This window comes from Strix uralensis, chromosome 24, assembly GCF_047716275.1.
Source record: "Strix uralensis isolate ZFMK-TIS-50842 chromosome 24, bStrUra1, whole genome shotgun sequence".
NCBI lineage: Eukaryota > Metazoa > Chordata > Aves > Strigiformes > Strigidae > Strix > Strix uralensis.
Window position 1 is genome coordinate 5,253,211 of NC_133995.1, and position 14,097 is coordinate 5,267,307.

General features: G+C 45.6%; 1 protein-coding gene across 4 annotated transcripts in view; it reads right to left on the minus strand.

Moving 5' to 3' along the window:
* The window catches only part of BLTP3A (bridge-like lipid transfer protein family member 3A), a 36,227-nt gene that overhangs the window by 4,281 nt on the left and 17,849 nt on the right, over window positions 1–14,097 (minus strand). For 3 of the 4 annotated variants that reach the window (XM_074894055.1, XM_074894057.1, XM_074894056.1), the window contains 14 exons: window positions 13,430–13,600; window positions 11,824–12,001; window positions 10,716–10,802; window positions 9,966–10,130; window positions 9,314–9,456; window positions 8,406–8,547; window positions 7,683–7,876; window positions 5,420–6,963; window positions 4,980–5,176; window positions 4,307–4,458; window positions 4,053–4,200; window positions 2,839–3,110; window positions 1,836–1,944; window positions 1,141–1,256 (listed from right to left, as the gene is read on the minus strand). In XM_074894055.1, coding sequence (XP_074750156.1) covers window positions 1,141–1,256; window positions 1,836–1,944; window positions 2,839–3,110; window positions 4,053–4,200; window positions 4,307–4,458; window positions 4,980–5,176; window positions 5,420–6,963; window positions 7,683–7,876; window positions 8,406–8,547; window positions 9,314–9,456; window positions 9,966–10,130; window positions 10,716–10,802; window positions 11,824–12,001; window positions 13,430–13,600 — 3,618 coding nt within the window. Of the gene's footprint in view, window positions 1–1,140; window positions 1,257–1,835; window positions 1,945–2,452; window positions 2,668–2,838; window positions 3,111–4,052; window positions 4,201–4,306; window positions 4,459–4,979; window positions 5,177–5,419; window positions 6,964–7,682; window positions 7,877–8,405; window positions 8,548–9,313; window positions 9,457–9,965; window positions 10,131–10,715; window positions 10,803–11,823; window positions 12,002–13,429; window positions 13,601–14,097 lie in introns of those variants that run through there. The other variant, XM_074894058.1, reaches the window with a different exon arrangement.

A 14,097-nucleotide genomic window follows, 5' to 3' on the forward strand; every position in this document is an offset into this window, starting at 1 on the left:
GCTGTCTCCCTGCTATTGTCTCCCAAGACTTCACATTTCTAGGCACAGGAACAAGACTTGCAGTGGGCAAGGGTTTTTTCCTGCAAAGCAGCTACCTAATTCTGGCCAAAGAAAACTATACAAGGGAAGCAGGAAAAAAAATTGGGCTCTGATCGGCATTCTTTTTTTATAAAGGGTCCTGACATATCTCTAAACATCTGTTAAAATTAAGATGATAGCTGGAGCAAGCCTGGTGATCCTATTTCTTATATCCATGAATAAAGTTAATTCTGTCCTCAAACACTGCCAGCGAGATCCTGCTGCAGTTCCATGGCACAGGACAGTTTTTCACTTGGTGTCTCAGAAATATTTTTACTCAGTAATTTAGCCTTTGCATTTGTTCCTATTAAGTTCAATAACATCAGAAAATAAGCTGAAGCTAAGCTACTATCATGCTTACATGCTCCAGTTCTGGTCAGGGCCCTGTTTCACACAATGCTAATGAAAAGAAAGAAGAAAAAGTCCCTGCACTAAATAGGAAAGAGAAAGATGAGAAACGATGTGTCACCAACTAATGAACAGAATCCAAAGTCCCAGCCCAGTTCTGTATGTAGTCAGCCACGTGGCTCCCTTAATATGTAATTTTCCATAACAAGTGATCTATTTACTAAGTAGTAGACCTAGCATCAAACAGAAGTATAACTAGAGAACACTACGTATTTAAAAATTAACCAGTCATCTGAATTCCAGATATATGGATCAAAATAGAAAGAAAGTTCAAACTGAACAGCAAAAACTTTTAAGCAACTTGAAACTTCTTGGCTGTAAAACTTACTCTACTCTGACAGGACATCTCTTTCTTTGTGGGAACCTCCAGATCCCTGTTGTTCTAACAAGGAACGGGACACACTGGGAAGATGGAGCCAATCAGAAAAAAACCCAGATTTCTGAAAGGGAACAAGAGACTTTACGCTGGGCAAGGTATTTTTACTTCTTGAACGTCTGTAAAAAGGAGGTACAGGCTGCTTTTGTGTACCCTCCTTAATAGCAACACACCACACCTACCAGTAACTGCAAACCCATGAAGACAAAAGACTTTTTTTCTCCAGCCTGCTGCCAGCTATCCCGTTGTCCAGACAGCAGCCAGCAGCAGTGACTCACCTGCAGTCCACGTGTTCCTGCTGCTGGGGCTGCCAAGACACACTCCGCTGGGGCCTTCTGCTCCTGAAGAACTGACACAGGTTTTTCCTGTTTCGGTGAGCCCTCCCCTCGTGGAGCTGGAAAGCAGCACAGAAAACATTCAGGTGTGGACATTTATTCAATGGGGTTCTCAAAACCAAAAAAGTTAAAGTTACTTTTTTTGTTCTCTTTTCCCTCTTTAACACGGAAAAAAAAGAAATCTCATTCCCATTTTAAAATGGAGAAACTAAAGTAAGGGAAGCAGCAGTAATCTGTCCCGACTGCCTGAGCTCAAGGAAACATCAGGCATGAATTCAGGCTGCCAGTTCATTGTTTTAGATGTGAACCTGTTCTGCCCGAGGTATCAAATTTGCTGTTCAAACAAAACAACAAAACCAGCAAGAGGCAGCAGGAATGCATGCATCCAGAGATTACCACGGCAGAGCAGACCTGGGTGCTTGCACTGAAGACAGAAGATTATTTGCCCATTGTGGTAGAAGTGACTGCAGAGAACAGAAGCAGGGACTGCTCACACACCAGAGCCCATCCTTCCCAGCAGCAACCATCACACTCCAGTTCCAGTCTCCTCCAGCACCAGGCACAGCAGAGCACTGAACCCCCAGCACAGCCCGAGGGGTGTCGGGGGAGAATAAAACAAATTTCCCAAGGTTGCTGACCTGTTAGATAGAACACCCCATCATCTCTGCGCTTCACAATGACGTGATCTACTGCCAAGGTGATGGGAACAGGGCCGGGGGAGGTAGGGTATACCCGGGGGCTGTCATCCTGGAAAAAAAAAAAAAAAAACCCACCACAGCAGAGAAGAGATTAACTGCTGTGACAGCTCTGGCAACTCTGCAAAGGATTCCCCTTGCCCCCAGCCTTCCCAGGAGTAGCGTTACCAATTGGCAGTGCTGCCAGAGCTCATTGAGGTCACCCACCATATGGAAAAGCCTGGCTTCACATACAAGGCTGCATGCGAGTCTTAATCTGTGTAGAAAGCACTCCCACAGAGCAGAACCAAGTTCTGTCATATCTGTAATAAAGGCTGAGGAGAGGCCTATGACCATCACCCCGAAGGTTGCTCTCCCAGTTGTCATCCTACAAATTCCCGATTCAAACCCCGAGCCGATACTCCTTAGCCAAAAAAAGCCAATATCCCTTTGTCTGCAGATTTCCATGCTGCTGTGCAGCAACACTGGTTCCTGCTTGTCAGTGGAGCCAAAGCACTTCTTTCAAAAAGGTTTAATCAAGAACTTCTGTCAGTGCCCCCCTCCTAAATAACAACCAGCTCTTACACAATGTTTTTCATCTGTAATTCTCTACATGTTTACAGAAGAGATCAAATATTTCCCATTTCATACAACCACTTGGAGGAAGAGGTATTTAATTCTCTCCCTTGAGTCTGCAGAACAGGTCATCCACAAAGCTGGGGAGAGAATCTAAATGTCAGGCTCCCATTTCTCCAGTCCGATCACTCAACAATTCCACTGTGTTACTCGTTCATCCCTAAGGCAGTTTTTAGAAGCAAAATAAAACAGTATCAGGAAAGCAGGACCACAGTAGACTCAGTAGAGGCTCACAGCAATCCCACAGCAGCCTTTCCCAAGCAGAATCTTGCCAGTGAGCTCTGCCCAGGCTACTATCCTGGGGCGAATCTCTGGTTCCCCAGACACTCACCTTCAATGTGATTTTGGCATCCACAACTTCTATCTCCATGGGGATCACCTCCGGAATTATTTCATCCTCAAGAAAGGGGCCAAGGTTGGTAAGGAAGGACATGAAGAACTCTGCTGTGTAGCTGTGGACCAGCAGATGAAGGAAGCCGTTCTGAACGGCGAGCGGAGAATGCACAGCAGCGTTCGGTCCCACCTCAAGACGTAAGCACACTTCTGGCTGGGTCTTACTAGCTTCAGGGACCAAAGGCTTCTCTACTCCTGGATCTCCTAGAGCTGTAGCAGAAAGATCTCACTGCAGATGGCATCAGTAATAAGATATAAACTTAAAATAGATATCTTGAGAACGTAGTGTTGAGGTATCTTGAAAAGACACCTGTTTACCGTCCAGATGCAGAATGATGGTGAACTCACAATGACAGCAGCCTGAAGCCATCCTTCACATGAAACCCAGGTTTCAAAAGACTGAGCGCCCACATCACAGAGACTAACACCAGAACTGGACTGTTTAAGCCCCCAGACCCATCGCCCTCTCTCACCCTCTCAGCACACTTTAAAATTCGCCTTTGTTTTGCGTATGCAGGAGTTGACCACGGACGCAGCACTCCACTCCCCAGAGGCGATACCCGATCTTGTATTTCGCTTTGCCCCCTCGTGGCCATAGGCAGCACCGGTAAGGGGAGGCTCAACACTCCAAGAACTAACTGGTCATGCTTTCACTTGGAGTTTTGGGTTCTAATTGCTTTTGGTTTCGTTTCTTTGGAGTTGGGTTGGGGTTTTTTTTTTGGTTGGTTGGGTTTGGTTTTGGTTTCTAGTTTTGTTTTTTTAATTTGAATTTAGCCCTGGGGAAGTACCCTAGCCCAGAAGCATTATTCTCAGGGCAGGAATAACTTCAGGATTTCCCTAGATAGCTTTATTCACTCTTTTAATTCATTTCATACATCCTAGCAGCAATTTTAAAAAGTCACATTCAACGATTACTAGGCACCACGAAGCTTTGTAGGCATTTTGGAAACATCTTTCAAATACCAGATTTGAACCACTGACATTCTTCACGTTCACCTTCAGTCACACACAAGTATTCAATCCTAAATACACTGACCATTAACACTGAAGTACCAGTTAAAATGGAATATTGCCAGTGCGTGGCCACTATAAAAGCCATTTATAAGTAAGTGCAGCTATAAAAGCAGCAGACTCCAAGAGCCAGTGTCTTACCCAGATAGCCACGCAAATACTGCCACATCCCAACGTTGTTCAGCTGCTCTGGAACCGCGTTTGTTACTTGTAAAGCAACGGACAAGTCATCACCTCGTGCCTCTATTCCACAGTTCACCTCGTTCATCTTCAACACGAGGACAGACACCTAAAACAGCAAGTGACAAGCTCACTTATTAAAGCAAACACCACCGCACGGTTCGTTTCCAGATTCACTCAGAGACAGTATTACAGTGAAGAGGAGCAGAACTGACCAGCTGGAGGCTGGGGTCTTCACTCTGTGAAGTCGAGCTGTTTATCTCAGCAGACACTCCACCCTCGTCCTCTGCCATCAGGCTTGCTCTACTGCCTCTGTCATTCTGGGCCTGAGGAAGATGCCCTAAGGGAAGAGGGTCCAGGCTGGGTTCTGAAATGGAAGGAACAACAACTTGATCCTGTTTCCTTTTCTGGTTTTAAGAAGTCCTGATCTCAGTATCTGCCTAAATCTCATGGGCTATCAGTCTATACCATCCCCTAGGAACTCTCTCCAGCTCCTGCGATGAATTTTAGCAATACAGAACTGACGTGAAAGACATCCAGTGAAATCCTCAGTGTACCCTGTTTCCAACCAGCCCTTCCTAAACCCTTCCTAAACACTATGTACCACCCACCCACCTGCACACATTTACAGTCCTTGCTCTAAAGGCCTCAGAACACTGTTGTGATGTGCGGTGGGGTCACCCTCCCCACTCATTTACACTCATCTGAAAGAAAAGGCACCTATAAAAGCAGAAAGAGCCATTGCGGGTGAACTACTCATGGCCTTCAAAAAGGAGTGGCACGAGTGAGTTCCACACAAACACAGCATGACTCAGTTGCCCATGGCAGAAAACTGTTCACCGATGTGAAATAAGAGTAGGGGAGAGGATAAAGCCAGGTGCTTGTTACCAGAGTCTGTGAGCATCACAAAGCCGTCACTGCCATCGCTGTCCACAGACAGCCCGTCCTCAGCACCGCTCCCATCCACAGACGTGGTGTCAAAGGAATGCTGGGATGCTGTCCTCTTCATGGAGAAGAAACGCATTCGGCCGCTGCCACCCCCACCTGGAGTCACTGCTCCCTCTTCTGCTTTGGGCACAGGATCCCTACCAAGAAGAAAAAAATAAAAAAGGCAAACAGTTTAGCCTCCAGATTAGACAGATATTGGGCTGTACTCTGAACACTTGCAAGTCAGACTTCAGTGCACTTAGACCAATCCCAAGAGATGAAGATCTAACCTCTCTCTAATCCAAATGATATGGAAAGAAAGGGAGCAGCCAGCCTACATTTCCCCCCTTCCCTGCAGCCTTGCTGCTGCTCTTGTGAAGCACAGGGGGTGGCCCACTCACTTGGCTGGGGGGAGAGAGAGCATTTTCTGCATGGTGGAGGTCATCTTCTCCCGGCTCAGGCTCAGAGCATCTTTTGTTATAGACATGGCTTCTTTGGTGAGGTCCATAGTCACGTGCAGAGCTTCCTTTGTGGCATCCTTTGTGATATGCAGTGCGCTAGACAACTCCACCTCTATGTTCTTCAAAGGGATGAGTTCTGCCTGGCCATTGAGAGTGATGCTTCCTCTCCCCAAGGGCTGTGTGTCTGAGGTTGGGCTAGAAGGGAGGGCAGGAGGGCTCTGAGGATGGCCACTGGTCTCTGCTGGTCTTTCTGCAACCAGGGCTTCCACAGCTTCACGTGCTTCCTCTATCAAACCTTTCTCCTCTACGTTCTTACTCTGTGGAGCTGTACTCAGAGCTCCGTCGCTTGCGGATCTTGGGAGTCTCTCCAGAGGTCCACTGGTTACACTGGTATTTTCAATCCCACTGTCCTCTGGGACCTCTGAGGTACTGCATACTCCCTTCTCTGAACTGGTCTCTGATTTCAGCTCCTTCTCTTCAGCTGCCAGCCCCTCCTTGCTGTCTGAAGGCGAGAGCTCAGACTCGATCAGGCTTGTTGTGTCCGAGTCAAGGGATCTGGGTTCCAAGACGGACCCTGGGGCAGGGTTCATGAGCAGGGCCACTTCGGCACTAGGGAACGTAACTCCTACACAAGCAGACATGGGGTCTAAAGGAGACCCAGTCACTTCCTGGGTATCTTGGGCCAACTGCTCCTGTAGCGTTTGCAGAACTTCTTTCATCCTGAGCAGCACCAAGTATTGGTAGTGGTTGAGACGAACTTTGACGTGAACAGAGGAGGACACAAGCATATGGATATCAGCAGAGGCTTCCAGCTCTTTAGTATCTATTCCATCATCAATTTCACAGTCAGATTCTCCCAAAACATCCATTGTCTCTGGGACCTTGTAGATATTCTTCAGATCCTGGTCAGTCTTTGATCTTTGACAAACCCCGTGCTCTCTGGAAAGATTCTCATTCTTGGAGTGATTGCTAAAGCTGGCAGAAGGCTTGATTTTCAATTCAGAGGCAGCCAATTCCTGTCGTTTAGATATCTGAGCTTGCCCCCATCTCTTGGGAAGGCAGGCCCAAATGGAAAGGGGAAAAGGGTCAATAAAGCTAAGGGCTCTGCCCTTTGAGCTTTCAGCCCCCTCGAAGTCCAGGGAAAGCTCAGTGAAATTCATAGACCATAGATCTTCAGAGGCAGAGGTTTTGTGTAGTAGCTGGGGAAAGCCTGGATGCTTCTGAGGCCTATCATCCACCTCGTACGCATGGCGCAAGAAAAGGGTGTGGAGGAGGCTGAAATTGTCCTGAGACCTTGGGAACTTTGTGTAGCTGGAGTGGAAGAATTCTGAACTGGCAAATTTACGGAAGAGGCTCTGGAGGTCCTGACAGCTGCAGAAGGGAGCGTGGCGGGTGTTGGTGGCAGTCATCTCCGACGTGCAAATGCAGAGTGCCTGTGGACGATCTTGATGGTCAGTGACTTTCTTCTCCACGGGGATGTTAAGCTACATGGAGGAGAAAGACGTTACAAGTAAGGTGGTGAGAACGGAAAGTAACAGAGGCTTATCCTGGCCATTTACACAGAAGGTCAGCTGTGGAATAAATAAACAATTGAGAAGTCTTGGTCTCTACTAAAATCCCAAGAGCTGGACTAGACTCTCAATTTATCCCTATCTGAAAAATTAAATAAAATTTACGAATCAGGGAAGAGGAATCGGACATGAGGGAAATTAAATGAGTTTTCTTTTAGGTTCTTTTACCATCCATGGCTTATGTTGCAGCTCAACTTACAACATTCACTTTGATCTTTCTCTGCAAGGATTTACTATACTTTCAGGCCTTTAAGCCTCCTCACAAAACTGCTAACAAGGGTAGTCAATGACAAACACCGCAGGATGCAGGCCCGTTGGGAACAGTACGAGAGTCAAAGTTGTTTCCAAAGGCCAGAAAACAACTTTTGACTACTTGAACTATCAATTTCTCCTTGAAACTGTTTTCATAAATACTGACCTGCCTGCCTATTCTGGACTAGAACTCGAGCACCTGTTTTACTGCCCACAGACCACCACACAACTAACACAAGTAGTAGACAGAAGAAAGTTAGAGAAAGGCAGAGATTTTGTTTTCTCATTCTGGACTCCAGCTATGTCCTGGCCTCGTGTTCCTTCCACAACAGGGAGGGAGAGAACACTGAAGACTGGGAAAGGAAGGAAATTAATGGTACCTTCAGTCGGAAGCCATCCAGTCGAACATCAACATGCTCATCATGCTTGCCTGAGTCCTCCAGCTTGTAGATGGCTTTGAACTGCTCCAAGCTGCGATAAAGATCCAGACAGAAGAGGTTTATCCAGAGCACGCTTGCTGTATCCAGGGTAAGCATCAGGCCATTCAGCTGTACATACAGGTTTGGGCACGGAACTAGAATGAAACAGAATCGAGACAGATTAATAATAGTAGAAAAGGCACTTCAGGTGGTCTGCAGCTCAGTGGATAACCTGCACTGACAGCACCAATGCAGAGGGCTTCAACACCCACCGGAAGACAGATCTCTTGATGAAAGGGAGAAGCTGTGGTGCACCAGAGAAACAAGGTGTTCCAGGTCTCACATCAAGCCAGCTGCAGAGCACCCAAAGCACCCTATAGTCCTGCTCCAGTGGTATTCAATAAAGCAGAACCCTGAGAGCTGGGCAGACAGCAGCTGCTTCAATATGTTCCTGGGTACATTATTTTTCAAGCACAACTTTGCCTCTCCATTTTGCACCAGGTAAACTCTATCCCACTTCCCCACAGGCAAAAAAAAAAAAAAAAAAAAAAGCAAACATCAGAAAACTAAACAAAAATGGACACCCAGAGAATACGTAACAGGGTTAACACACCTACATAATTAAGAGTTGACTGATTCTTTAAAAAAAACTTATGAAAGAAGGTGCTAACCTTGGTGTATTACCTGGAAAGTCCTGATTGTCTGGGAAGTAATACTCTGTGAATTCAATATGGATGGCAGAGACCTGATCAGGAAGCTTGAAGAATTTTCTACTACATGAAAGCAAGGTGGAGGGTTTCTTACTCTGTTGACCGGCTGTAGAAACCTGAAAACACAATGGTATGCAGTTATGTAGAACTCAGATTTGGCAAAACAAAATGTTCCAGTAACCCTGCAGTCTCCCGTATTCAATCCATCTCATTTATACATCAAACATACTGTGCTTTCAAGTAAAAATAAAACATTTTTCTACCTGCTAATAACGCCAACCCCTCTCCTTTGAGGGTATTTAGTTCTTTATGTCTCCTGTCACTGCTAGTAAGAGTCATGACAATCAGAATTAGGTGACATGAATAAACAGAACTGAAAACTATTATAGCTTTCTTCAAGATTAACAGCACATTGTTAAGTCCATTATAATATCTGGTACTGATTATGCTCTTGCAGTGGTTACAGGGTATAGGGATGTAGGGCCTCATCCAGTCTAGTGATGCTTTCTGTCCTGGGTCAGAAAGCATGAGGTAAGACTTATTCCTCCTCTGTCAAAAATCCATATACTAACTTTTCAAATGCATGAAATCTTTTACTCTGGGCCCACCTAATGCTTGATGCAAGTTTAGATGTGAACAGACACAGAATGCAGAAATTCTGTGGTTATGCATGCAATTTCCTCTGGACATGAAAATTATCAGCAGTTCATACTTGGTTTAAAAGTTTTACATGCAATGCAGTAACAGCATTTGGGTTCTCTGGGGACAGTTTTTATTGTCTTGGATGACACAGGATTTGCATGACTTATCTGAATCCTATCAGATTATATTTCTTTTTTAAAAACGACATGAACATCTCCAGACACTGCTGAAATGGCTCACCTGGTGAACATCCAAGTCGTCCACCCGAACTACCACACAGCTGGATCGAAGTCGGTTCCAGGGAGGGTGCCGGAGTCGTGGCAAACTTGTGGGAGGAACACAGCTCTTCTCTAAGGGACTTTTATGAGGACTCAGTGACATGTCTGTGGGGATGGAAAAGCAGAACCAGCAGGGTTTTACTCATCTCCTTTGCAGCCAACTTCATCAATACCAACACGTATGTGCTTACAGAGCAGAATTAACTGCCCTAAAATTAGAAACAGATGGGCACAGCTAGGCGGGAAAAGAAAAAAAAACCCCAACTTAAAGCTACTGAAGAAAGAACACTGTGAAAGATGAGTCTGCTCTGTAGCAAGAACACAAATCCTTCAGCCAGGCTTCAAGTATTTAATTTACTTCTTATATACTCACTTATTGAAGAAACTCAATAAATAAGCTAGGAAAGCGACTGCTGCAGTCTGTCCATTCTTGCTGCAGTGTTTTTCCAGTATGACAGCCACTTTCCTTTACCATTTTATTTATGATTTTTAGTGTGCTATGGATTTCTGCACCAATCAGCCTGCTAAATTGGGGCGAGGTAACTAGAGATATTGCTCGATGTAGGAATATTGTTACCATCTCCTGCTTTACTAGTTTTATCAAATACCATTACCTGGTTTCCTTTTGAAGGGGGAAAGTGGAGTCCTGGCAAATGCAGGGTCCATTTCTTCATAAAGCTTCTCAATCTTGCTTTGAAATTCACTGACCAACTTCTTTGCCCATTGTCCCCGTGTTTCCATTGCTTCACTGTACCTCACCCAATGCTTGCAGGCATCTCCTGCATGAGAGCAAACATCCTGGCTTTAAAAATGAGGTTCCTGGATACACAGCACTCACCTGTGCCCCTCAAATGTATGCAGATCTGTTCAGCATTCCTCTTTATTGATATCAGATCTGGAATATGCAATATGCAGCTTACTAAGTGCTTGTGAAACAAGTGCAGGCTTTCACACACAGAGCTGCTTCTACCAGCAAGCGTTCCAAATTCAGGAGTTGGGAAGAATGCCAAGGTCACTTTTCCTTGATTCTTCAGTTAATCACAAACAGATTTTCTCCTGGGATACATCCTATAACCCTTCCAAATTGATCAGGCACATGTAAGAACCAGATCCTAAGCAACTGAAAAGGAACCCAAATTTTATGTCTTTACAACAGACAGCAACTTATTCCCCTCCTTGTACTCTGCTCTGCCAGCAACTTGTCAGCCATCCACTGACAGGTAAATTAGATTAACCCTGCCCACGAGGATTTAACTCCTTTGTGCAGCCTTTCTTCCAGCCCTGCCTGAAGCCATATAGCATCACTGTTCCTCAAATTATTTTTCATCCCCCTCCTCAAGTTGGGAGGTCACAAGCTCCCCTACCTGCCCTGTGGAAAGGATAATAGTCAAAAGCCATCCTCCTGAAGGTCAGCTGCATGGCACCTCCCAGCATCCCGTGCTTCAGAGCGCCTGTGGAAAACAGAACCAGGAAAGTCATGATCAGCTCCGCAATCCAAGTCCTGCTCCAGGAGAATTCAGAACAACATTGCTTTGATTGCCACTGTGGCCAGTATTAGGGTATCACCTTTTAGAAAGCTGTATCAAAATCTTGTCCTAAGCAAGGAAAAGGACAACTGAATGTAACAGGCCAACAGTTTATATCGTAAGAATCGGACCTAGACTCTCAAATACCAAAACGCAAGATCCCGTTGCTTCCCAGGCCCCTATCAATTACACTTCCCACTACAATAACCAGCACTCGTGTTTCAAACACTTGCTGGTAGGGCCAGTGAAACAGAGACAACAAAACTGAGCTGAGATGTTGATAACAGCAGCTCAGGAGCCAGTGATACACAGACCAATTCAAAAATACCTGGAATAGCAATGCACGTAGAGAGGAGATTATATTTTTCTTTTTTAAAGGGAAGATGTGTGAAAACAAACAGTACAACTTGGATCAGAGATGGCTGTGCAGAGAGACAGGGGTACATTTGCCTCAAAAAAGTATATCCCAGTAGGGGGGAGCTCAGTGTAAAACAGACACTAGTTAGCAAAGCCTTGCTTGAAAACAACAGGATAGGCAGGGGAATGGTCTGTCGAAGGTGGCAAAGAATCCTTGTAGCTATGCTACTGTGAATGTCCTGAACACTGTCAAAAAAACCATCTTCTCACCAAGTGGAACGATCACACTTTATTCCCATTGCTCAATACCACAGGGTTCCCACAGCACATCCTCTGTCACTTCAACTAGTTCACTGGCACGGATGGACTTCCCCATGTTTCTCCCACAGAGCCAAGAAAGATTTTCCAATACCTAGTTCAGACATACAGATCTCTCCATCAGCCTGAATGACTGCCTATTGCCTCACTGGGAAACAGAACCAAGCATCTTTCATGTTACTAAGAGGAAAATCCTCCTTCCAGACAGAAAGCTGATGACTGGATCAATGTTTGCCTCCTGCAGTGTCCTCCTGACGCTGCTCTCAGTTACCTGACTCGCGAGTGTGGCTGTCATCGCAGATATGCAGATCCAAGCGTGAGATGAGGAGGTGGTATGATGACTCTTTCATGTCATGCTTATCAAAGTACTGACCAATGCTACTTGCATTCGGGCTGCCTCCGAACGGCTGAGACCAGGACTGCTGCGTACTTGGGGCAGGCGGTGTGATCTATTAGAGAGAGACAAGCTCAGTAAGAACTAATAGAAAGAAGAAGAAAAAAAAAAAAAGAAAAGAAAAAGGAAAAGAAAAAAGAGAGAGGTTATAACATAATTAAAACCAGCTCATGCACTCTTCCTGACTGCAAGGCACCAATTTATAGAAATTTAAATTGGGAGTCCAGAAATCTAGATCCTTTCCTACGAGCAAAACTCTTTGTCTGTGCTCCTGCCTCCTCTACATCAAGCTACTGTTCACTTATCTTGAAATACGCTTTACGACTCCTAGACAAGAAGGGCTAAGTGTTCCTGATCCCCTCTTCTGCTTCTTTAACGAAGTAACAAGCGCCAGGCCAAGAGGGAATGGCCTCAAGCTGCACCAGGGCAGGGTCAGACTGGCTCTTAGGAAGGATTTCTTTGCAGAAGGGGTTGTTGGGCGTTGGAATGGGCTGCCCAGGGCAGGGGGGGAGTCCCCATCCCTGGAGGGGTTGAAGAGTCGGGTTGACCCAGCGCTGAGGGATCTGGTGGAGTTGGGAACGGTCAGGGTGAGGTTCATGGTTGGACTGGAGGAGCTTCAAGGGCTTTTCCAACCTGGATGGTTCTGGGATTCTGTAATCTCACTGCACTATGGGCACAGCCCTCCTTCCACAGAGCTTCCACCATCAGCAGCGACATTCCTCTTCCATCATCCTTGTCTCTGAAAACATCTTTTCTCCCCTGCCCTATGTATTTATTCTGCGACATTTGTCAAACAATTTCTCAGCACAGCATTTTGAAAACAAAGAAAGTGGTAAGGGAAGTTCAAGGTTACTGGCAGAAGCAGCTGTTCTGAGGTTGTCATACACTGCTAAGCTACATGCGAACCAAAGAACAATTGCAAAAATCAAGAGCTCTCTCCAGAGTATTAGGAAGAAAAAAAGAAACCAGAACAACAACAGCGAAATTGGATGCCAGTGTTTTCCCTAGACATCACAGCTTACTACGGTTTTATGTCACAATTTATTATACCAGTCCCTTCCTCTAGGCCTATGTAGATTGTCACTGAGAGGCAGAAAAGATTATTTCTAGAACATATTTATTGCTTATTACCAAATCCAATCCTCATGGGACCCTCTGCAACTTTCCATGTGCCAGCCAAATCCGGAAAGCCATGCACCTTAACACCACTTTTTCCCCGCCATCAGACAGAATCTAGCCTGCAACTACGTGTGAACATTTTCTAATGCTTACTGGCAATGAATCCAACTCCTCTGGTCACTTCATTACCCAACAATAGCCCCTGATCCCCGTGATGCTGACCTGACACAGAGAAGCCTACCAGTTCCCACTCGGGAGATGCTCTGTGAGCAAGGCCGAGATACCACACAAACAGAAACTGTCTCCTTCACCTTGTCTTTTCCTTTCTCCTGCCAGACCAACATCCAAATCATGACTCGCTCACCTGGACAGACTCTGGTGCCAAGCTTTTCCTCTGCTGTGCAGACTTCTCCATGGCTTCACTCAGAGACTCTGCATATTTCATCATTGCTTTCAGCTGAGAGTCTGTCAGCACCCAGAGCAGGTCATCAAGGAGAAACATCAGCTTAGATGCCACCACATTGCAATCTTTGGTCTGAAAGAGCAAGGAGGAGTCAGAGACATTAAGAACTGCAACCACAGACATACATTCTTCACAATACACAGAAGCTGTAGCAGAAACAAGAGGTGCTGCTCTAGAACTCATCTGAGAGAGAAGTTAACTCATCTGGTGGATGGCCACAGTACCTCCTCTGAGAAGGAAAGTAGTCAAAGCGACCTCCTCTTTAGGGGGCAAATTGCTCACTGGTTTAAAAAAAACCAAACCACCACCAACGGAAACAAAAAAAAAGACGGTTTAATCTTTCTTTTTGTATCTATCTTCATCACATTTCCGTTGACAGCTAAAAATAAGGCCACCAGGCTTTAACCTCCCAGTAAAGAGATGACAGGTCTCCCTGGGATGTTCGAAAGGATTTAAAAACCTGCTCCATACATGTTATCCTCCTCTGGGGAAAAACTGCTTTGACATTTGTTAAGAACACAGCTGTCTCCAACAGAAAACACAGAGCGATATAGCAGCTTGGGCTCGAC